Source organism: Enoplosus armatus, chromosome 3, assembly GCF_043641665.1.
Source record: "Enoplosus armatus isolate fEnoArm2 chromosome 3, fEnoArm2.hap1, whole genome shotgun sequence".
Taxonomy (NCBI): domain Eukaryota; kingdom Metazoa; phylum Chordata; class Actinopteri; order Centrarchiformes; family Enoplosidae; genus Enoplosus; species Enoplosus armatus.
The window spans coordinates 14,769,324-14,793,016 of NC_092182.1; the positions used below are offsets into that span (position 1 = coordinate 14,769,324).

The window sequence follows — 23,693 nt, forward strand, 5'->3', positions numbered from 1 at the left end:
GTAGAGAAAAACACATTCAAAGCAAAACTGCAATTAAACAATTTTTTTTGTCCCACAGGACGGGAGGGCATCTTCTCCACACTGAAGCAGTCAGATATGTGTTTAGTCTGCATTGCTTTTGCCTCCTGGGTATTAAGATCCTCTGATCCAGAGGCTGCTGATGCCTGGAAAGCAGGTATGCAACTCATTACATTGATATTCTGCTGTTACTGTCACTAATCTACTAATTCAACTAAAACTTGGTGTCTAAAATACATTAAAGGCACTGAAAGCATCTTTTCTCAATCAACTTCTTCCTATTACCAGTGGGGTCCCACAAGAACTCAAAATATTTTGCCATATTTAGAACAGTTTGGCTTATTAACATAATTGTGGTTTTTTTTTTGTCCTTGCTTTTCTGACTGGTTTGAAGTGGGTGAGACTCTGTTGGGAAAAGGTGATGTCATGTATTTCTGTGCACCAATCAGAGTTTAGCAACAAATCTGATGACATTTGTTTTGTTTTTTGAGCTGAGTTTTTGAGAGTTGAACACTTAATAAATAATAACTAGGAATGCTTGTATCTAACTTATTTGTCTCTGTCCTTTATATCACTACATGTCCTCATGTTGTGGGACAACAGCTTTTAAACAGTCAAGCCCACAGCTGGTGATGTTTTGCATTGCTCTGCTTTTTTTACTGCTAAAAAATAAAAATAAAATGAAAATAATTTTAACTTTGATTAATTTAGTCAAGAACGGCTTAAGGTTTGAAACCAAGTTTTAGAGGCTTTAACTACTGAACACGAAGAGTACTGTGTAACTTGGTGCGTTGACATCCAGTTCTACAAAGTAACCTTTATTGAACTCCTGTCCAGCTCTGCTAGCAAATGTGAGTGCGCTGTCAGCTATCCAGTACCTGCGGCAGTATGTGAAGAAGAAGAATCCCTCTCACGATGGCCCCTGCCCCTGATATGTACAGAAGAGATGTCATTTCCAAATATTTTCACTTGGGTGCATCCAAAAATATGTCTCCTGTATATTACAGATGGAAGGTAGAAGTTAGCAAAGTGATGTTTTACGTTCTCTTCTGTTTGAAGCTTGTTGGACATTTTTAATCAAAGGGTAAGTCTGGTGACTTATAGGGGCTGAAAATGGTTCCCAACAAATGCACTATTTCAAGATTCAAGATCAATATTCAAGATTTATTTGTTATTTATTTGATGGCATATCCTGTCGAGGATGTGCTAAAAGGCTAATGTGCAATAACAATAATTAGAATAAGAATCATAAATGAGGACTAGAATGAATGAAAACAAATATATGCAATATAACTATTAAAATGTTTTCAGTATAGGAAAAATGTAAAATGTACAGACGGCTTAATACAGTTCATCATCCTAATGGTCTGAGTTACATTTGCTAAAAACTACAGTGCCCAGGTTTTAGTATATAGACCTGTTTTAAAGATCTTCAATAAGAACAAATTGGCACAGACAGGATAGGGAAGTTGGAAAGTATTAAGAGACGGACTAACACATTGTTGGTTTTGGTCTTTTCATGGGATTTGTTGACAATTAGAAAAATATAGCATATCGCCATCCTTATCCTTTAAACAAGAAAACATTTCAGCTGCATTTTAAACTTTTAAATAACTGTTTTTTCAGTTCTGGGTAAACCATGTTGATATATGGACCATTATGTAAGTACATAAACTCTACTTTTTAACACGTGCTGTTTGTGAATATCCAGTTGTGCATAAAACACGACTTTGTATGTCATACAGCTGCAATTAAGTCGTAATGGCAGCTTGTAGAGTTTTTGAACTGATGAAAAGTGTATGTGATAACAAATGGGATGGAAACCTGAAAGAAAGCTGTGCTGTAGATACCGGTCTGTTTGTATGTATGTTGTAAGAAAAGATTCAGTAGGTGGCTGCTTGAGCTGTGTATGATGGGGAAGCATCATCTAAAACAGTGGTTCCCAAACTTTTTTGCTTTGCGCCCCTTCAATGCAAAGCCATTTCATAGAGGTAAAACTATGCAGTATTAAACTACACAGTAAGGAATAAGCCAAAATCAGAGACCTGTCTAAAAAAAAATGTAACTCTGTGCAGCAGATTCATCAGGACCCCCAGTTTGGGAACCACTGGTGTAAAATACTATATCGTGAAAAGGCCAGTGCATCTGCTGCTAATGTAAGCTTTGAGAATAGCTAATTAATAGCTTTGCCTATATACATAAGCAAAATAATAAAACTGACATATCTGTTGTCAGATGCTTTCATGTATTACTCCTCAATGATCTGTTGTTACCACTGTCACTGTCAAACATTTTGTGTAAAGAACTACAAGCAAATGATTGTTGTCAGAACACTTCATATCTCTTGTCAAACAAGACTGGGTACATATTATTTTACATATATTACAGATTTTGTGCAGTAAGCGATTTAATGCAATAAAACCATGAATACACCATGCTCCTCCATGGGTGCAGGAAACAACAGCACTGTCAGGAACTATGCTGTTATTTCCCCACAGTAGATACCCGTTTATTAATTACAACTATCTAAAAAAAATGCAGTCTGCACGTAACAGAAACACGTCAGTATAACACAATTCAGTGCAACAAAACTGTGGCCTCCAAAATGACCATACAGTTTAACACCTTCTAATTATAACCTTCATGAAGGCAGGATTTACTGCAAGACTGTTGTATTAGACTGCATTAGTTTTAGCTAGGTGTACCTGATAAACTGGCAACCGGCTGTATATACCACAGGCTGTGTTTCTCTTTCAAACAGAGGAACTCAAAGTGCAAAGAGAATAAGGTGTCATTGCAGAAATATTTATTGAAATAAATATGCAATGGATACACTTTCATATTATGTCACATAAATATTGAAATTAGAGGCAGTTCTTTTAAAAATTGCATTAAATTGCTCAAGATTTAGTTTCTTTCCAATTCAGTTATTCTCATCAAAACAATGTAAATACATTATTCTAATAAAATGTCTGTCTGTAGTGACAGATCGTGGTCCAATTAATAATTATCTCACCTTATAATACCATATACTGTTTTAGCTTATGATTTACTGCTATCGTGCTGAATCAAAGGGTCAAGTGTTCACATCTACTGCTATATCAATAGTACTCATTCATATAGAATATTGTGAACATGTAATATTTACAATCTCAAAAATGAGCGAATAAAAGCTTCGGTTATACTGTGAAAAGATATCTTGATATATAAAACTTTAGGATTTAGACAAATATTTAGCAGATTTAAGAGTAAAACCAACCTCTACTATGCTTTCGAAGTCTAAACACCACAATGCAACTTGCTACTCTAGTTTGGTGAAAAGTGAAGACTGAGTCATGCTAGGTCGTTACAATCATTCAAACACTGATTTAAATGTCATTCTGTACAAGGAAATCATTTAGAAATCATAGGGATATTTAAACTTAACACCAAAGCCAGTCTGTTTTCATATCCTTTATAAGAGCTGTATTTTAGCAAATTCATATCACTGCATATGAAACAGTTCTACAGTTTGTTAGAGAAAATCTGTCGCTTGAAATCTCACATGAATGGGCAAGACTGTTCATTATTTTGATAATAAAACTAGTATAAAGTCTTAAGTGATATGAAAATCTCAGACGGACTTTGACAGTCTCATTAAGTGCTGAACAAGGAATGCACATAAAGATCCACAAAGATTTTTCTAAAATATATTAAAACAAAAAACGGACACACAAATATTCTCTTACAGTCTCAAAAGTACACAGTATTCTATTTGGGTATGAGTGTAGGGTTTCAGTGCATGCACCACCTGGGACTCAAGATGGCTTGTCACCTTCTTTCTTCAGACGGCTTTAGGAAACAGAAACACAGATAAACACTTTGAGCACTGAAACACATTTTACAAGAGTTTAACTGAACAATGTTGAATGACGTCGATAATTTTGGCTCCATAGTGGAGAAAATGTGTAACGACAACAACCACTGAGGGATTATGTTTTTTATGAATTCCCATTAAACTGCATAGCTATGACAATAATGAGATGCTTTTTAATCACTAAAAGATGAGTTTTCTTAGTGCAACAGTAATTATTGTCCCAGTCGGCTGTATAACTCCATGTTGACAAAAGAAGAAGCAGAGAATTTGAACAAAGGATTAATATTATACAAATTAGTTTAATTCCTCAAGTAACTGTTTCAGCCCTCGCACTAGATAAGACATTCACAAACCTCACCTGTAATAATCTTCCTGACTCGGTAGAGGGCCTCCATGCAGGTGATGCCCATGCAGCCACTGCTGCTCCATAGCCATCCTCTGCAGCTCTGCAGACTGAGCATGCATGGCCTGGAGCTGGTGAGCCGCAGACATCTGAGGAATTGGGCCCTGCAGCTCTCGTGGGTAAGCAGCTCCTGTGGAAAACACAATTATAAAAAGACCAAATTGGAGGAGCTGGACTCAGAAAAGACTGAGGGGCTGTGAGTGTGTTAATAAAGAGAGATTACGAACCAAACAGTGGGTGGCGCAGCATCTCATGATCATGAGGAAGATCACTGAGTAAAGGGTTGGGAATCGGGCCACCAGGGAAGGGGAAACGCGAAACCAAACGTGGTCCTGTTGCCATGGGATCCACAAGAGGATGAGGGCTTGAACCTGGATGAAGGAATGAATCATACAGTACATGAAGGTCAACTTCAAACCACCGGACGCATTACTGCTGACTAATTAACTTCTCAAAATCAATAAGTCCAACCTCACCTTGACCGAGGGGATCCTGTTGGTGCAGGTGGAGGTGGGAGTGAATGTGAGAGTGCTGGTGATGATGCGGCGTCACATTGAGCATCTGCAGCCGGGCAGCAGGGTCAGTCGCCACAGATGCCATCCTCTCAGCGTGAAGTCGCTCTGCAGTGAGTCGCTCAGCGTAACTCAACTCCGGGCGCAGCTGAGGTCCTGCCAGTGCCATCCTCTCCCGCTCCAGGTGGTTCAGCCCGGGATGGAAGGCCGCAAAGGGGTGCGGAGGCCCAGGTATGTGGGGAAGACCGATTGCCCCGTGTCTTGCGAAGTGCTCCATGGGGTTGGCTGAGGGGTGTAAAGTTTCCATGTCTGGGGGCTTGACCTCAAAGCCAGGCTTCATCCTCTCGCGGAGCTCCCTCTCTCTGAGGTTCCTCAGCTCTCGCTCTCTGAGGCTGGGGTCCATACCGTACATGCCGTGTGGCATGTGGTAGGCCAGCAAGGGTTCGCCAGGGCTCAGGGACACATAGAAAGGGTGGCTGCGGTTGGTGGGCGACATGACATGGGGACGGGCATATTCGCTCAGGGTGCGCAGGGCAGGCGTATCAGGGCCAATGTAGGGGGGCACAGCGGCTACAGTGGTAGGCGGCTGCTCAAAGGAGGGGCGTCCGTGACCCTGAGACACCTCACTCATGCGACTGTCGTGGGAGGAGCTGGAGGCTCTCTGTAAGCAAAAGCAGCGCATGAGATAATTCATACATGTTTTGTGAAAGAGAAGATGTTTAAAACAGGAATGATAGGAAAACTCACAGAATGTCTGTCTGCCTCCCTTTCTCTCTCTCTCTCTCGGTCTTTCTCCCTTTCGCGTTCTTGCCGAGCACTGAGCTCAGCCTCTCTCCTGGACTTCTCCACGGCCTCCTCCCTCTTCTTGGCCAGCTTGGAGGACGAAAGAGGAGTGAAGAACAGGTCTGATCTAGCACAGGAGTTGTAACCGCGATCCAAGTGTTTGATAAACCTGAAAGAAATAACAGATGTGCATTTATGAGCATGACTAATAAGCTTAATTCACACAAAACATGATTCATTCAAAGGTTGAGCTTTTGGCACTATACATGTGAAACATAATGTGTCCTGAATGCTGCCTAAGACGTCATTCAGTGTTCATTTGTCCCTGACTTTTCTTTACATTTTGATTACTATGTAGCCACTTAAACATGACTCTTATATTTGTAGTTTTGAGCACAATTACTGTCATTCATAACGTCAATTTCAGGCGCCAACTTTATTACTAAGATCTGGGAAACAATTAACTCCACAGGAACCGTCTTTACACTTTACAAAAGACTTTACAGGTCCACGAGGCAACCACATCAGCAATCAGACACGTTTTAACAAGTCCACAGCTTCACTGCATTATGTAAACCACTTATTTGGGAATAAAGACAAAAACCAACATTAATATCATTATCCAAATCTGCTGTGTAATTAAGTGCTTAGTAATTATGCACACAAGCAGATTTACAAACAAAGTGAGACTTCTAAAGAATACTTTGGATCAGTTCACTTTTGGTTTTACCTCCAAATAAGTGGAATGGTTTGCATGAATACTTGTATATGAAAGGGGTCATCACAAAGTGTTGTGTTCACAGCTTGTTTTCACTGCCACCAAGTAGCCAAAACAATCTGCTTTAGCAGCTTTAAACTAAGGAATAAAGTCTGAAATGTCTAGCTGTCTGACCACTTGTGTTGCTTTCCATATTGTATGAAAAATTGATTGCAGTGGTGGAATTTTTCTTTAAATGTTGCATTTGATGGTCACAAGGATAATGGGGTAAATAAAACAAATACGGATCATCTGTATTGAAACACTGTGGTCTAGCTGCTTTTACAACAATATGCAGGAATGTGAAAATTCCAGTCTTTACAAAATGAGTGAAAAACTTTTTTAAGAAAGGACATCTTCAGACAAACCGTGCAGACTGGCTGGCATGGCTTGCCACGTTGACAATGGTGGGCTCTGGCGAGGGGCTCCGAGGTGGAGACGGCGGGCTCTCAGCCTCTTCCATCTCATCCAGTGGCTCTTCTTTGATCTGAATTTGTGATCCTCCTGCTGTGGTGCCCGGCGAGGGTCTCAGAGGAAGAGGTGGGAATGACGGCTGGAGGCTTGGGACTGGGCCAATAGCAGAGGATGTTACAGAGGTGAGAGGGTGTGAGGCTGCAGCGGGTGGGTGAGAGGACGTCATGCCTTTTCCAGGGTGGGTCTGCACCTGAGAGATCACTGGAAGTTGGGTGGGAAGTGACTGCACTGGCAAAGGCTGCGGCATGAGTTGAAGAGGGGGAGGGGGGGCACCAGGAGGATGCTGGTTGGGCAGAGAATTGAGGGGCTTTAGAGCAGGGGGAGGGGGGAGATTGGTGGGCATCTGAGGGAAAGGTGTAGCAGACTGGTGTGGCATCTGTTTGTGTGAAGGTGGAATTGGAGTGGTGGGAGGTGGCTTAATTTGTGGGCCAGACAGAGGAGGCTGGGGGAGCTGAGACTCCCTAAAGAAGGGTGGTGGTCGCTGGGGGGCCTGAGGTGACAGGCCATGGGGCTGAAGAGGCTGTGCAGAGTTGAGAGCCGGTGGGACCTGAAATGCTGGAGAAAGAGGAGAGTCCTGACCCAGTGCTGATGGAAGAGGTGATGGACCAGAAAGAGAGTGAGAGGCGGGCTGTGGTCGGCTGTTAGGGCCCGCTGTGGCAGCTGACTGACCAGCAGCTGGCTGAGGGGAGTCTGGAGAAGGAGGAGGGGGGCTCTGAGCAGGATCAGCAGAGGGGGTGCTTTGCGTTGGCTGAGGAGTGATGGGAGGGCCCTGAGAGGGGAGGGCCTGTGGGACTGGTGTGCCAGCCAACACAGCAACAGCAGCAGCAACAGGCTCTGATGGGATGCCGTTTGGCTGGGCAGATGAATCAGAGTCGCTCTCGTTGCCCTGCTGGGGGCTGGGAATGCTGGGAGAGGAGCTGCGGTTGTCCTGATCGATGTCTTTGGTGTCACTGCTGCCATCATCCTGAGCGCTGCGGCTTTCTGAAGAGCTTTCCTCCTCTACCTCAGCCTCTCCCTCTGACCGGGAGCCATGTGGATCCTGGAGGAACAAGTTATACCCAATTCATGCCTAGCAACATATTATCATTATATAACTTTCTGTGCTTGTTATGTAGGATGAGCTTCCAATAAGAAATTACACTTTCAAGCTCAATGCAGAATTTTCTGACATTTGAGGACTAATGGATTTTACTACAGATGTGCTAGTTCACAAAACAAGAAGTTTACTGTCCGTCTTTGAAGATGTTTTTATCCAAATATTATTTGACACAAAGTGTTCCCTCTCACCTGTGTCTTCGGCCTTTTAGGAGTCACTTTTTCAGACTCGTCAGGCTCCTGAGCAGGACTCTCCCGTACACGTTTTGTTGTCTTTGGCGACGTTACCTCCTCTTTTATCTTCTGTGGACGCAGCATGATAGTTACACAGTGGTGTTAATTACTGACAGACGACGATGATGATGAAACCTCAATGAATGCTATTCAAGTGTCCTAAAGGGACACTTCTATATACTGTGCATGTATAATTTCAGTTACAGTAGATTAGGTTGGGACTAACTAAACTTTCATCAGTTCAACGGCTGAATTGTTTGAAGAATTCCTCATCAGTTCTGGTCAGTTCAACTGTATTGACTGCCAGTCAAAAATCTGCACAAATTCTCATTCACTGTTTATTAAATACAGTTTCATCACAGTGTTGCAAAATGACTCCAGCCTGCACAATTGTATAGAAAACTGTACATCCTGTAATTACAGTATTTGTGAGGTTGTTTTGGGGCTGTTGAGATCACTTTAGTTGCAGTGGTTTTTGTAGCAGCACATTCAAAAAGCAGCCTCACTGTCGTACCTAATATGCAACTAACCGCGACAAAGGTACATATAATCAATAATTTGCAAACAACCCAGCTGGTCTGATAAGATAATGTCATACAGCTACATCCTGTACATGTATATGCAATGCGTAGATTATGTTTTACCTTGTTTGTCCTCTTGCTGGATTCATTCTTATTATCCGTTGAAGAAGATCTCAAAGAATTAGAAGTTGCTCCACTCGGGGAGGTCTGGCTGCTGGACTGCTGATCCTCACTGGTGGGGGAGCCTGTGACCCTCCTGTGGCCACTTCTTAAAGATGAGAGCTGCTTTAAAAACATATTCAGTGGTTAATATTGTTAAAACACAGGCAAGAAAGACATGTTTCTGCTAATGAACAAGATATTTTCTCTGATAAATAAGTGAAACAACATTTGTCAGATTTGATAAGGCTGTGCAATATTTTCCTGTTATTATATATTTTAATGATATTTTGACAACAAAGTGGCATTCACACAGACATTTTCTCATAGATGTTACTAGATATTACTACTAATAAAGATGATAGTGTGACTGATCTGCCAGCCTCTGGCTTACAGGTGCTCTGCTTCGCCGTGTCCTCATGCCATGCTTGCTGTTCACCTCTTCTTCCTCTTTAACAGGTTTAAACATGAATGGAGCGCCTGCAGATTTTGGAGCTGGCGGAAGACATCCATGTTTGTTTTCATATGTGCGACAAGTCGTGCACCGCAATGGATTGTCTCGTCCCCCCTGGTGCCAATCCTTAGAACCTGTTTAAGAAAAGCATCAGAATTCAAGCTTTTTCTCATGTTAAAAGACTTATTAACATCAACATTACATAAACTACTGAAGTCTGCCCAATATGATGAATCACAAATAAAGACGTGTACTCACTTGTTGTACCACAGTGGCTGCAACTCTTGACTTCCTGTTCACTGTCTTCACTATCAAGATCATCCTCACTTGCAGAACTCGCATCCACTGCAAAGGAAAAGATCAGCTTCAATGCAGACCAAGTCCAACTCATATGGTTTCCACACTTCATGACAGCACAACTATGAACAACATTCATTGGCATGAATAGGGGAAAACAAAAATAGGAACGCATTTCTGAGGGACACTAAGTGCTCACCTGAATAATTTCGCGATGGAGCGCTGACGGGAGCTGCCGCAGAGCGAGTCTTTGCTTTGCGAGAGGACGGCTGTCGACGTTGCTGTCGATAAGCTCTTGTTCCTGCAGCCTCAGGAGTTTTCTTCCAGTGGTAATAGAAAGTGATCAGCTCCCCCTGATGATAAGAACACAGGACATTCAGGAACAATCCAAGTTATGTTTCTAATCAAAAATATAGCAACCATGAATCACTGCATGCATTACAAATTGTTCTGTATGCATAAACATAGTGATCAATTACAGTCTTTTTGCTGGGCAGAAAGTCTTTCCGGATGCGGAAGAAATTCTTTCCATACTGTCTCAGGCCTTTGATGAAGCGTTTCTGTGGGGGAAAAGGAGGGAGGGTGGAGATGGATAAATTCAAATTATATACAGTTGCAAAACAAAAGACTCCAGTGCAGATAATCTTGTGATATATAGCAGCAGTTATTAAACACGTGTGACATAATTATTACAATGAAGTACTGGACTGGTTTGTCATTTAAAACTAAGGTAGTGGTATTTTACTGCAGGCTTGCATCATATGAAATGCTGTTTTAACAGCAGTCCGTGAAGTTGACTTAACTGCCAAATTCTGATCAGAGAACTTTTAAATTACACTCACTTCACCGTTAGACATGTGCAGTTAAAATCCACAAACACTTTACCTCCGTTTCATCTCCAAGGATTTTATCTGCCTGCACAAACACTGTTAAGGACCAGCAAACTATCAGCACTGACCTTCGGTGCTGTGTTACTAGCTAAAGGCGTCTCACCACATCATCCTCCGACCAGCATTTCTCAATAAGCTTCGGCAGAGGTTTCTTAACCAGACGCTGGAGAGCTTTTGCTGCATCATAATGACTTGCATGTAGCTAGAATTGAGAAAAACATAGATGTTAGTAAATATGCAATACAATATACAATTTTCTTTGAATTTCACTAAAAACTGATGAATATAATCCAAGTTGCGCTCCGCACCATGTTGAGTGCATTGAGTGTGGTATCATCACGGGAGGCTGCTAAACATCCATCCTCTGTGGATCCACCATCACACATCCCTGCAAATGCTGCCATGCTCCTTGAAAGATAAATAAAAGATATTTAAGTTATAAGGTGAAAACAATATTACGGGTGCATTTTTACAGTTTCCTAGTTTCATATAGTGAACTAGTACTTGTTTAGAGCAACAACATTTATTTAGTTTACATTGTAAGGGCAATTTAGTTAAGCATTAAATAGCATCTGCATCTTGTTGTTCAGTAAGGACATGGCTGCAGGTAAATTATCAGTTTATTGTAAAATTGTATTGATTTGAAATTCTTAAAAAATATATTTTGCCCCCTTTTGCAAAGGTGCTAGCCTTTATACAAGACTCAAAACCGTTCACTTAGTTCTATTGATTTTAAGCAATATAGTGCAGACACTGACCTGGCAGCTCTGAGGTACATGAGAAGGTCACAATCATTGACCCCAGGCGTCCACTTCAGCTCCTCACTCTCTGTCTGAGCCTGTAAACCAGGACCAGGCCGCAGCTGCAGCTCTGGAAGTTTGGCCTGCAGTGAAACCAAAGAAAAGACAGAAACAACAATACATTTGTATTATTAGAATGTGTAATTAATGCATTTATAATTAAATAGAGTTTGCTAGTGTTTGGTAATAATACCTCTTAGCATCTGTTTTACAAAATAAGATATTCACATAGATCCTCAAATTTAATACATTTTGCCTATGACAGATACATACTGTATGACATGCAAATAATAAAGCACACTGAACAGACAGGTCTGATCAGTTTCATAATGAGCTTAATAGGCCACTAGGACCTACACTCTGAAGGCAAACAAATCAAAAGCAGGTACACAGACCTCTTTATTATAGTCTTTCTGCAAATTTCGAGGTTTCAACATATTTTCTTAACCAAAAAAGATTATACATAAATGTGACTTTTGGATATATAAATGTATTAGCTATGTAATATTTCAGTTCTAGCAGGGTGTACCTGATGACTTGGTCCCACTCTTATCTCGCCCTGTGTGCTGTTCAGGCTCCTGAAATACAAAAAATAAAACATCCTATGTTCATCATGTGCATTAAGTTTCAGCCGCTCCAATAACCTGCAGTCTTGACACTGGCGAAGTGTTTATAATCAAGGAAAAGTGAATTCACTTGTGTCCCCATCGTTCTCGACAGTCTACCATATATAGCTAAACCGTTAATTAGCGGGTAATTAACGCTGTACAGTATGTACACAGACGCATGATCAATAAGTGTATAACTCGGCTGTTGTCAGAGCAGCTTCCTCCCACTGCACAGTGATTTAATCAGTAGAATAACATCCCGCCCCTCCATCACTGTGAACCAATCTGAGCTGTGACCTGCGACGTTTCCTTATATTACATGAATGAAATCCGACGCTAGCTACCGCTAAAGACTGTCAATCAATCATACATGAGCTGCTAATTTTTACGGTCACCATTAAGAGAACAGTGTGTGCTACTTTGGAGGTCCTAACAGGTTGACAGTAGCTGGCTGACTCCGTCTCATGGCTAACTGTTAGCTAAAGTATGCAATCAATAATACATATCAATGTTAGCATGCACAACATGTCGTTGACATACATAATACATACATATAGCGACAACAACCCATGTCAATACACATCAAACAGCCGATTTATTAAACATACGATGCATAAGGATAATCTGCTGTACTGGCGTTATGTAAAAGAATAGCTGCAGAAATAGCTGTTAGCTACAATAAAGCGACCAGAAAACCATTTTGCCAACAGGAGCTGCTAGCTGCTAACGAGACAGTAACATTACGCCGTTATTTGGCTAGCTTGTTAGCCAGACACGAACTTCGTGACCACTGACACTCCGACTATTTCATACAAACGGTTCTCAAAGTAACGCTACAGAACACTAACAGCCATATTTAATACACAGCAACTAAAATATAAACGTAAACGGCAAGTTAATCAAGTTACCTCCGCGGACTGAACAGGTCGTCCATGTCGAAGGATGTTTGGATGTGGCTTGTTGACACTACGCAGCGCAGTGGGCGATACACACACAAACTATGCGAATCCCCTATTACATGGCTATTCAAAATGGAGGCGGTGTAGTGGAGGGAGTCGGTGTATTTTTTCCAGTGCAATGACCTCAGCAGCCACAGCTAAGCCTTCAAAGTTGTCTGGGTGTACATAACTGAGCATGTGCCGCGGATCAGCGGCAGCCACTGGGACTGCTTATCAGCTGCTGCTGCTGCTGCACAGGCGTCCATGAATCAAACAACATATCATACTGTGTTAACTGCTGTGGTTATTAAACATTATTATGTAAGCAATAACATTAACCTAGCAGCCACGGAAATAGATATCAACACTTAATGGAGGACAGTGGTGTAGAAAACCAGTAATAATATATTGTCAGTTTTGTTCTATTTACAGCCCGACTGGTTTGAGGTTACCATTAAATACAAAAGGCAGACATTACAAATATTATTTTTTTTAAAAGCTATTAATAAACATATCTTGTATAACGTGAGTACATCTGATCACACCTGGTTTGTTATATTTATAGTGTATTCTTGTATATCTTTGTATTGTGTATTCTATAGATATTCTATTTATATATATTACATGTTATATTTATGAAGAATGTTATGTACATTTTTTTCTCTCATATTATGTATTGAGCTATTTTAATTGTGTTTATTTTATCTATTGATAGATATTTCTCTTTTATAGTGTTGATATGTAAATTTTCCTAGATGCCTAAATAACTTGCTCCTGTGACACTAGAATGGGATTTGGGATCAATAAAGTACATCTCACCATCACACCATATTGCCAATGTGGATGTAGTCTGTTGCTGTTTTTTAGCAGGTAAACCAATAAGATTTTATTATTATCATTATTATTATATTTGCAATAAATAAACATGGTGATCATATGTATAATTCGATATTTTCCTGCTCTTTATCATCAAACATTCAACATCAAAACATTTATTTACTCATGTTTGGATAAATTAAATGATTAAAAGGTATGAGTTGGTCATTAAATCATAATGAAGGAATTAAGAGTGAAAACATTAATTTGCATCAGCCTGCAGAAGACATTGTGGTGTTTCACTCCCTGTGGCCATGAGATCTAAACACAAGGTGTTTACACTGTACATACCTGAACTCACAGCTCATGAAGACTGATGACACAAACCGTTTAGGGTCGGTCAAGGTCCTTTTTCAAATATGCGCTAAAAATGTACAATAAGGTTGGATCTTCTGAATCTTGCTGCAACAGTGCAGAGGAATTCTAAAACATGCAAGTGTGTGTGTGTGAGGTGTGAATGAGACAGAATCAGGAACCAGAGTTTAAGAAAAAGGTGGCTTCAAAAACAAAATATTTCAACAAATAAACAGACTGTTGGTTAATATACTACACGGTTTTAAGACTTAAACATTATGAGTATGTTGTTGACACAGGAACAAACAAACTCAGATGTTGAGAAACATCTCTATTAACAGATTACACATTTGCAGATTGAGATACTTACGGATATTTTTGCATATTTTGGGTGGATTTAAGGCTCTGCATGTCCCTCGTAGAGCTTGATAATCAGACTGATTTTTGTTTCACTTTATTATATACCTATTTTAATTGCTGAAATAATCAAATATGTAGGAAGTCAATCTCATTTAACCCAACAAAACCAATCTACCACCACAGCAAATAAAATGAAACATGGGACAAATAATCACTAATAAAACTTTTTTATTAACTGTCGCCAAGTGCAATTTTTATGATTACAGTTTGTAAGTGCTGTAAATAAATATTACTCAAGTTATAATCAGATCTATTATTCTACTCCACATTAACAGAACAGCAGAAGACTTCTCTCTATAAATTCTTTACCACGGTTAGTATATGAGTAGTTCTACATTAACCGTTACTGCTTTGATATGTTTTCCATTATTACCCGATGTGTTGCCATGGATTATGTGAATGAACCCATTTGTATGTGAAGTAAATGCATCATCCATTTACTCCATCAACGGATTTCTGAAGTTTTTTCCAGCGAATTGAGCCTCGTCTCCCAGCTCCTCTTCAATTCTACAGTGTAAAAAAAAAAAAAAGGTCAATGTTAATTTCCTCTCTTTAATGTATGTATTTATTTGTAAGATTGTGCACAGACACAATGCTGCTTTAAAAAAGGTACAGAAATGATACAACCAAAGTACAAGTAAGTAAGTTGTAGTTTAGCAGAAAGGTATTGGTGGCATTTTATTTCACAAATTAAAGAATAAGACATGCAAGGTTGCATTTCATACTTGCAAAAAATGACACAATTGTGATAAAATTCCTCAGTTTGTATAAGAATGACACTTACCTAAGAATCTGGTTGTATTTGGCCAAACGCTCAGAGCGACAGGGTGCCCCAGTCTTGATCTGAAAGTGTGTGACAAAATGTTAACAGTGATTTCAACCACAAAAATTCAATGTTTCCAATAATCTTAGTCCAAGTCATGTCATTGTGATTCCTGTCTCAAAGATTTGATATTGGATTTCGTGTATTTTGGGTGTCTTTTATTCAGACTTTTCTCAAAGTGATGTGAAAATGGACAGTGGAGGTAAATTTATTATGTTCACAACAGCCACACTCATACAATTTCTTTTTTTACCTGTCCAGTGCACAAGCCGACCACCAAATCGGCTATGAAAGTGTCCTCAGTTTCACCCGAGCGATGGCTGACCATCACCCCCCAACCGCTCTCCTGAGCCATCTTACACCTGTCAGGAGGACGAATGAGACAATCAGCTTTTCGACATTACAGGTTATTGCATGGTCTAATATTCAATTGATCCCAGTCTTATTTTAAGTGTTGACTTACGCTCGCATAGACTCAGTAACTGAGCCAATCTGATTGACTTTGAGCAGCAGACAGTTGCAGGCCTTCTCCTCCACAGCCTTGCTGATGCGATTTGGGTTGGTCACCGTGAGGTCGTCTCCAACAATCTGGATGTCCGTGCTTCCAGTGAAGTTGGTCCAGGCCGCCCAGTCGTCCTGGTCAAAGGGATCCTCGATGGAAACCACTGTGGGTGAAAATATGCAGACATTCCTCATTGGATGGTGAAAGAGAACATCGGTATGGCTTAAACAGAAATATCTGTGATCATGTTCTGCTGTTCCACCTGAAACCCAAACAGGCAGCAAAATGAACCAAACGCAGCTTCTGATCAAAGTAATTAAATAATATTTCTGGTTTATTACAACTTACTCACCATAGCAATCGATATCTGGGACACAACAATAACATCACTACATTGAAGTCCAACAGGGGCAAGAAACATGAACAATGAGACGATCAGACATGGTCATGAAGAAATCAACAGTTTAGCCAGATCATCTAAACCACTTTATTTTCAGGCAAAACGGAAAGTGAGTGCACCCAAAATGTCTCTAAAACCACTTGTTACACAGGAAAACTGTAACTATGCCAAGTAATGCATGTCAAACGGTCAACTGTCAACTGTGATGGATGTTTACCACAGACAGTTTGGTAATTATAGTTGTTTGGGTAATAATTTTAGTGTTCCCCTAAAACTCGGGGTTTGATTAAAACCTGTGATCGTCTGACTGCTCATGTTCCTTCCCCAGCTCTATCTTTGTACAGGTTTTTTTTTTTTTTTTTTTTTTTTTTTTTTTAGGACAAACACAGAAGATTGTTTTTGATAAATAGTCATTTGACTTTATGCTCCTGTTGGAATTCACAATTATTTTTGCCAGTGCTTCACTGTCATTGTGAGTCAAAGGACAAATGTGTCTAATCTGCATTTGCTTTGATTATGTTTTACTTGCTTCAAAAAGTAGATGACTTCCAACCCTTTCCTTTCCTTCATCTTTTCTGTTTCATACCCATTTAAAACCTGAGCTGCAGCTCAAGAAGCCATGTGCTTTCTATTATTTAGATTATTATTTAAAAGATCACTATGAACATTGCTGTTCTTGACAGCTTGGATGAAGGATGAAACAGGTGTTTGATGTTGTAAACTAGTGTTATAATAACACACAATCAATTTGTCTTACAGGATGAATACATTTAAGCCAGGAAAGGTCCCCCATGTAGTTACAGAACAGCCAGATCCCTTCCCTTCATGAGACTTCGTCAGTGTTGACATTATTGCTATATTGTGTGTCCTGCTGTCCGCCTGCTAAACAATGTGTATAAAGAGAAAGTGTCAGGAGGTCACCTGGATAATCCTTCACAAAGCTCTTGTAGAGATCAGCCAGCTCGTCAGGCGTGATGTAACGGCTCGGGTCGTCGGGAGACTTGAAGTCCAGGTCGTATTTTCCATCCCTGTAGAATTCAGACGCTGCCACATCCATGCCGATCACAACCTCATCTGTGTATCCTGCTTTGGAAATGGCCTCCTTTATTAACTCCAGAGCTGCAGAAGTAAACACATGAATATGACAAGATCTGAGTTGCAGAGAGTTACTTATCATGATGCATGATATAAAACTAGCATGGAGCACCACAGAAAACAACCTGGGGTACATGAATTATAATGATGATGATTTCCACACCGAGTGACCACAAAAATAGAAGCCTCCGAACACAATATGCAATTCAACAGTCCTGTAAGAAATATTGCCTCTAAAATATACATTTCTAACTGTTAACCCTGTGTCAGAAAGATGTTTTTTAACATTAATATTTTTGCTCCACCATGTATGCAAATCGGTGGATCAAATATTAGAAATACTTTTCAAGATAGCACACCCTAACACAACATCACTACAAACCGCAGTCTCAAAATGTATCATAGAAACAAGTCAACAGTGATATATCAGAACATTTTCAGTGTGGTTGTGCTGCAGTCCAAGCCCAGTGTTTCTATTTTTATGGTCACTTAGCGTACGATTAAACCTTCTTTTCAGAATGAAAGGTTTCTTTTACAGTTGTACAATGAGTAGGATATTGTCCATTTACAGTGGTTTTTACTGGCTGCACATTTGGTTTATAGCACAGTAATTTTCTTCACTGTGATAAAAGTAGTTTGACTTCACACTGGGAAAGTTTCTGTTTTGGAAAGGAATCTGAAAGCTGTGCGAATCACAAAGACAAAATAATTACTCTTACGAACCTTCCTGGTTCTCCAGGATGTTTGGAGCAAAGCCACCTTCATCGCCCACATTGGTGGCATCCTGACCGTACTTCTTCTTAATGACATTTTTGAGATTGTGGTAGACTTCGGCTCCAATGCGCATGGCCTCTTTGAAGGTGCTCGCACCAACGGGCAGGATCATGAATTCCTGCATAGCAAGCTTGTTGCCTGCATGAGAGCCACCGTTGATCACGTTGAAGGCCTGGTGGAGGGGCGAGAGATGAGAGCTGTGACTTCACAATGAACTGAATTATGAGGAAGAAACACCAGGAGATTGGTGTATGTAATTTGGCACACAGATTCTCACCGGCACAGGCAAGATGACCTGTGGGTTTCCTGCAAGGTCAGCGATATGACGATACAGGGGGACACCTTTCTCTGCCGCACCAGCTTTGCAAACAGCGAGTGACACGCCCAGGATGGCATTTGCTCCAAATTTGGCTGTTTGGAGAAAAAAAAAAGAATAAAAATGTAATTAAATAAAAATAATGATAATTAACTCATAATCTCACTGCTTGAAAACACATGCATCATATTACACTTCATAATGCAGCTGATCTTAAGCATAGCGCCGAAGTATGTAAAACGTTTTTAGAGTCAAACAGTAAAAGGTTCTTGACGGGTCAAGTTGGTCATCTGACCCTAAATCCAACTGGGCTGCTGTTTGACTTCTTAAAGATTAGACTGAAGACAAAAAGGCAAAAACAAGCCAGAAGTGAAACCAGAAATCTGCTGTAGTCCAGATTGTTATGAAGACTGTACTGCAACATACAGTATATGGTTGTTATAGATTAACAAGTCATAACAGTATAATTATTGTATTATTACTTACATTTGTTCTCTGTGCCATCCAGGTCGATCATCAACTGGTCAATTTTCTCTTGTTCAACCACAGATACATCCTGAGGAAACGGGAAGAACAAGTTGGGAATGATTCACATTAACAACAATGAAGAAAAATGTCCAAAACTTTGTTTGAAAAGAATTTGGGAAGGAAAAAAAAAACGACAGACAGAAAGTGACATTTATCCTCTTACTTGGCCAACAAGTGCAGGTGCCAGAGATGAATTGATGTGTTCTACAGCCTTTGAGACTCCTGTAACGGACAGATTAGTGTGATTATTTTTTCATAACATTATGGGCAAATCTTGTTAAGCCAATAATAAAGGCATAGATTTAGAAACACATGCACCTTTTATTTATTTCTAGGCATGCAATAGTATAAATGATTTATTGGTTTTAAATTAAGAAACATAATTACCCTTATTTATATCATAACATGTCAGCAGTCAATCAATCCACAGGCCAAACATCAACACTGGAGTGAGAGCATGCTTTTCTTACAATTCACCATGCACATTATATCTGGTTGATTGTCAAAAGCATTCAAGGATCAGTTGTTATGGCCGTGTAATTAAATTAAAAATAAATTGTCAAATGAACAACTTAGGTTTTGATTAAAAAGGCACAGGCAATGGAAACTCACTAACCCTTTCACATCTGATAAAAAGGAAGAGAGAGAACAGAGTAAAGATGACACAGAAAGACAGAATGATAAAAGTATAAAATATATTAATTTTCCTTTAAAACTGAATTCTGCTTCAAGCTGCGAAGGCAATGAAGCTTGTTTATATCTGGTGGTAAATATGGTAAACATCAAAACCACACACCTGACATTTAACTAATTATTTCCTATTAAAAGGAAACACAGAAATAATGTACAAACCTTTCCCAAGGTAGCGAGACTTGTCATTGTCCCTGAGCTCCAAGGCTTCGTAGATTCCAGTAGATGCACCGCTCGGTACAGCTGCCCTAAACAAGCCTGTGAAATGTAAATGGGAGCAGAAAGAGGACATAAGAGTGGTGACATGACAACCACTAAAGATAAGGACGTTTATTTTGTTATTGAGGCACATAGGCAATAAATTTACACATTTTTTAACAAGTCCTACATTGTTGCCTACCTTTGTCAGTGTAAAGGTCAACCTCTACGGTGGGGTTTCCACGAGAATCAAAGATCTCTCGGGCGTGGATCTTGAGAATGGACATGGTGTAGGACCTTGAGATGAGACAGAGAAGTTGAACTTGTTGTTATCTGGCTATCCACAGGACAAATGTGCGCTGCAGCCTGTAACAACTCTGGCTTGAGACAGAAGAATAATGCAAATAAAAACACAACGCTATCTAAAAGGAATATTTTTCTGTTACTGTTGCCGCACTTCTTTTACTCCCTTTCCTCCTTGGGGCTTACTCACAAAAATATCCTGACCTATCTGCAAGCTTAGGCGTGCTAACAGGCATGCTACCATCCTAATTGGATTAGACCTTCTCATCTGATTAATCACATGGCAGCAAGGATGCAGAAAGTGCTGCATCTGTCAAAGCAAGGTTAAGCTTGCAGCTACAAGACTGTTGCTGCAGTAAAATGTACATGAATTAAAGTTTTACCACAGAGTTATGATGCTACCATGATTTCAACAGAATTTGCGCCGCAACAAAGTCCCTCTGCCATTCACCATGTGACAAGATATCCCTAAATTTAAAAAACAAGCAGGCTAACTAATCAACACAATGACTCTTCCTGCAAGACAATAACATTAAGGAAACTGCAAATTCTTGTTCCAACTTAAACACTGGATTAAAGGTAAGGCTGACGCAGACACCCCTGATCTAACTCAGTAGAGATTCACGCCATAAAATCCAACTGGTCAAAGACAAATTGATCCAACTGTTCAGTAACTCAGTAGGGCTCATTTGGATTTTTATAGGAACACGCTTCACCTTTGATTTTGTTAAACAATAGACTCTGCCTTCACCCCAGGAACTCACATTAATCACTTTCTCACACTTCCCTACTGTATGCTCTACATTAACTCTTTTATTATCTCTCATCAAAAAGTCATAAAAATCTTCATGAACATGAACAAATCATGACAGTTTTATGTTTGTTCCCACGTACAATAAATTGTCTGTTGAGATTTATGGTCTTTCGATCTTTTAAAACTATGATTAATTATTGCATACAACTGACCCATCGCAAACTGTCAGACTGATGTCTAACCAAATAAAATAATAAGTAATTAAAACCTTACGCAGAGTATTAACCTCTCCAACTTTTTTCCAATCCCCAAACACAAGGTTTCCGTTTGCGGTATTACCATTAACTGGTTTGGTTGAGGCCAGCATTAGCGAAGTTAGCTAGCTAACAGCACACAGACTTTACACGTAAAACGACAACAAGAGCCTGTTGACAGACTACGCCCAAAAGAAAAACAAACAAATTAAATATTTCTGTTAACAATAGTGGAAACAGTGTAAATATGTGTCACCGCAACCGTCAGATTCGGTCTGAATGCAGCTTTAAGTACCTTGCAGCAGACAGCAGACAAATTGAGAAGTTCAAGTGCTGAAGCAAAGTGTGCAGGTGAGGAGTCAGAGAAGAAGAGTTCCTTCTTCTTCTCCTTACACTTTTCCGGCACGCTTGACGCCTTGTATGCGTGTTGCAGCCCCCACAGTTTTCAATGTGAATTACATTAGATGAACGACATTGTAATCACTGAGGCATGTAGCCTGAGATGGATGTAAAACTGAGCTTTGAACTGCTCTTCTTGGTTTTTTGCTTTTGATATCCTTGCGCTTTGTTCCCTGTAGTTTATGCACTCCACAAAAACATGGTCTACTTAATATTCTGCTCACTTAACACACTTTGCCGTCATTTTTTTTAAACAATAGACCGTTCTAAACACAATTTTATATCTGCTTGTTCTAACTTAAGTTGACATAGCTAAAGTAGGCTACTGTCTTGTGGACCTGTATTAGAAACGATTAGAAGATTAGTTGATTTGTTGAAGGACCAAATGAACTATTTTGATAATCCATTAATCCTTTAAGTCATTTTATCAAATAAGAATGCCAAGAATGAAATGGTTCCAGCAAAAAAAGAGTTCATGTAGAGCACGTAGTAGGAAAGTGTGAGAAAGTAATTAATGTGAGCTCTTGGGGTGTGAACAGATATTCCGCAGGTTATGATTTGTAGAGCTATGATTGATCGAAGACAGATGTCTGGCAAACAAAACCGCTGAAGTAACTGGATATCTTAAAAGCCTCCAGGTAAACGCATCAAGGGTGTGGTGTACAACTGTGTCATTTTTACAAAAGGAAAAAACCTGACTAATAATAGGGTTTACAAATGAGCAATGTGTTATATGAACATATTTTTGGAGCATCAGTGTAAGCAATCAAAAGCAATTCTGGAAGTGGGCGGGCCTGAAGGTGAAATGTGAGACAATGGGACTTGGAACTGCATGAGTGAGAGAGTGAAGAACTACTTATCTTGCATTTTTTTAAACAAAAGTCACAAAGTGCTTCACAATGCAAGCATTTAGGACAAAACATTAACTAACCTAAATGACTGACTGGGCTCTATGAGAGGCTGATGATGTCCCAAAATGTTTTATCAAATTAAAGCTACTGTAGGCAAAATCATTGAATTATAATTTTGGTTGAAGATCAGACAGCATCCCTTATTACCAGCCCTGAACGTGTTCAAAAGGCCTTGCAGCAGACTCTGGGACCTTTGACCTCTAATGTCAATTTGACTGCACTTGACTTGAGACTTGTTAGTGTTGACTTGGGACTTCATAGCCAATGCTCAGTGCTGATTGTTCTATCTTGACTTCATGTGAAAGTCTTGACAGGCCTGCTATATGATCGGGCTGAACGTAGAATGCATTCTCATAATCCACTGATTTAATGATGATTTTTTCAGTTAAAAGTATTAAATTGTCCACCAGAACCCAAGTTTGGTGCGTGTCAGGGCAAGAATGAAGATATTTATGGCTTGATGAGAGATAAAGATCAAGTGCAAAGTGTGAGAAAGTAATTAATACGAGCTCCTGGGGTGATGGCTGACTTATACTGCAGGTCAGGATTTATAGAGCTATGACCAGCACACAGAGTAACCAGCAGCCATACCTCTGTTGTCTACTGTTGTATAAATCATAACCTGCAGTAGGTCTGTCTTCAGCCCAGGGCTCACATTAATCACTTTCTCACATTTTCCTAAATGCTCTTGATTTTTATCAGGCCACTGTCAAGGACAAGGGCAAGGTGGTGATTGACTGCAATGTTCCATCCCTTCAGGACATGCATGCCTTCAGGACCCTGAGGTGAGCAGGAAAGATTGTGGCTAACTCCTCTCACCCCAGACACAAACTCTTTGAAAGTCTCCCCTCCGGCAAGAGGCTGCAGTCCATCGAGACCAAAACATTGTGCCACAAGAACAGTTTTTTCCCCAACTACAGCTGGCCTCATCAACAAGGCATGGGTCCCACACTGACACTGACTCTTGGACAATACACTCTCTTTATTTATTTTGATGGTTATGCACGTAGATTCCTTGTATGTGAAACTACAGGCAATAAACCTGTTTCTGATTCTGTTTCTAGGTTTTTCTCCTTTTCTTGCAATAACAAAATAACCCTTGATGTTTTTACCTCTGGGCTTTTTAGGATATCTATTGTCTACTAATCATGGCTCCATAAATCATAACCTGCAGTCTGTCTGCCTCCATCTCAAGAGCTCACACTTTCTCACACTTGTCCTACTATGTCTCTACATGAACTTTTGATTTATTTTTTATCAAAATAAAGTCTTTATTCTTGCCCTTACAAGAATAAACCATGACATTTTCCTTTCGTTGCCATGTACAACAAAGTTGAGATCTTTAAAACTCTCATTT

At 39.9% G+C, this 23,693-nt stretch overlaps 2 protein-coding genes across 2 annotated transcripts; both read right to left on the reverse strand.

Moving 5' to 3' along the window:
• Positions 1–2,334: 2,334 nt before the first annotated feature.
• Positions 2,335–12,841, reverse strand: rereb (arginine-glutamic acid dipeptide (RE) repeats b). Its single transcript, XM_070902107.1, is given in 18 exon segments — positions 2,335–3,849; positions 4,233–4,407; positions 4,505–4,648; positions 4,754–5,450; positions 5,537–5,741; positions 6,698–7,842; positions 8,091–8,201; positions 8,777–8,938; positions 9,207–9,400; positions 9,525–9,611; positions 9,763–9,916; positions 10,043–10,123; positions 10,522–10,547; positions 10,550–10,655; positions 10,762–10,861; positions 11,212–11,336; positions 11,783–11,831; positions 12,770–12,841. Coding segments are annotated over 18 exon segments (3,621 nt in total). The 5' UTR covers positions 12,796–12,841; the 3' UTR covers positions 2,335–3,815.
• Positions 12,842–14,540: 1,699 nt separating this feature from the next.
• Positions 14,541–21,351, reverse strand: eno1b (enolase 1b, (alpha)). Its single transcript, XM_070903299.1, has 12 exons — positions 21,322–21,351; positions 19,918–20,012; positions 19,680–19,775; positions 18,991–19,049; positions 18,786–18,855; positions 18,261–18,394; positions 17,933–18,155; positions 17,036–17,233; positions 15,676–15,877; positions 15,466–15,574; positions 15,174–15,232; positions 14,541–14,896 (listed from the first exon to the last, which is right to left on the reverse strand). The coding sequence occupies exons 2-12, from the start codon at positions 20,000–20,002 to the stop codon at positions 14,827–14,829; spliced, it is 1,305 nt and encodes a 434-aa protein (XP_070759400.1). The 5' UTR covers positions 20,003–20,012; positions 21,322–21,351; the 3' UTR covers positions 14,541–14,826.
• Between the last annotated feature and the right edge of the window lie 2,342 nt (positions 21,352–23,693).

What these genes read in the sequence shown, in the direction of transcription:
- eno1b (XM_070903299.1), bottom strand. Translation starts at nt 20,002, where the DNA reads ATGTCCATTCTCAAGATCCACGCCCGAGAGATCTTTGATTCTCGTGGA. An exon ending in CATCCTGGAGAACCAGGAAG is followed by an intron (nt 17,234 to 17,932) that starts GTTCGTAAGAGT and finishes TTACTTCTGCAG; the next exon opens with CTCTGGAGTTAATAAAGGAG. An exon ending in TCGGCTTGTGCACTGGACAG is followed by an intron (nt 15,233 to 15,465) that starts GTAAAAAAAGAA and finishes ACACACTTTCAG; the next exon opens with ATCAAGACTGGGGCACCCTG.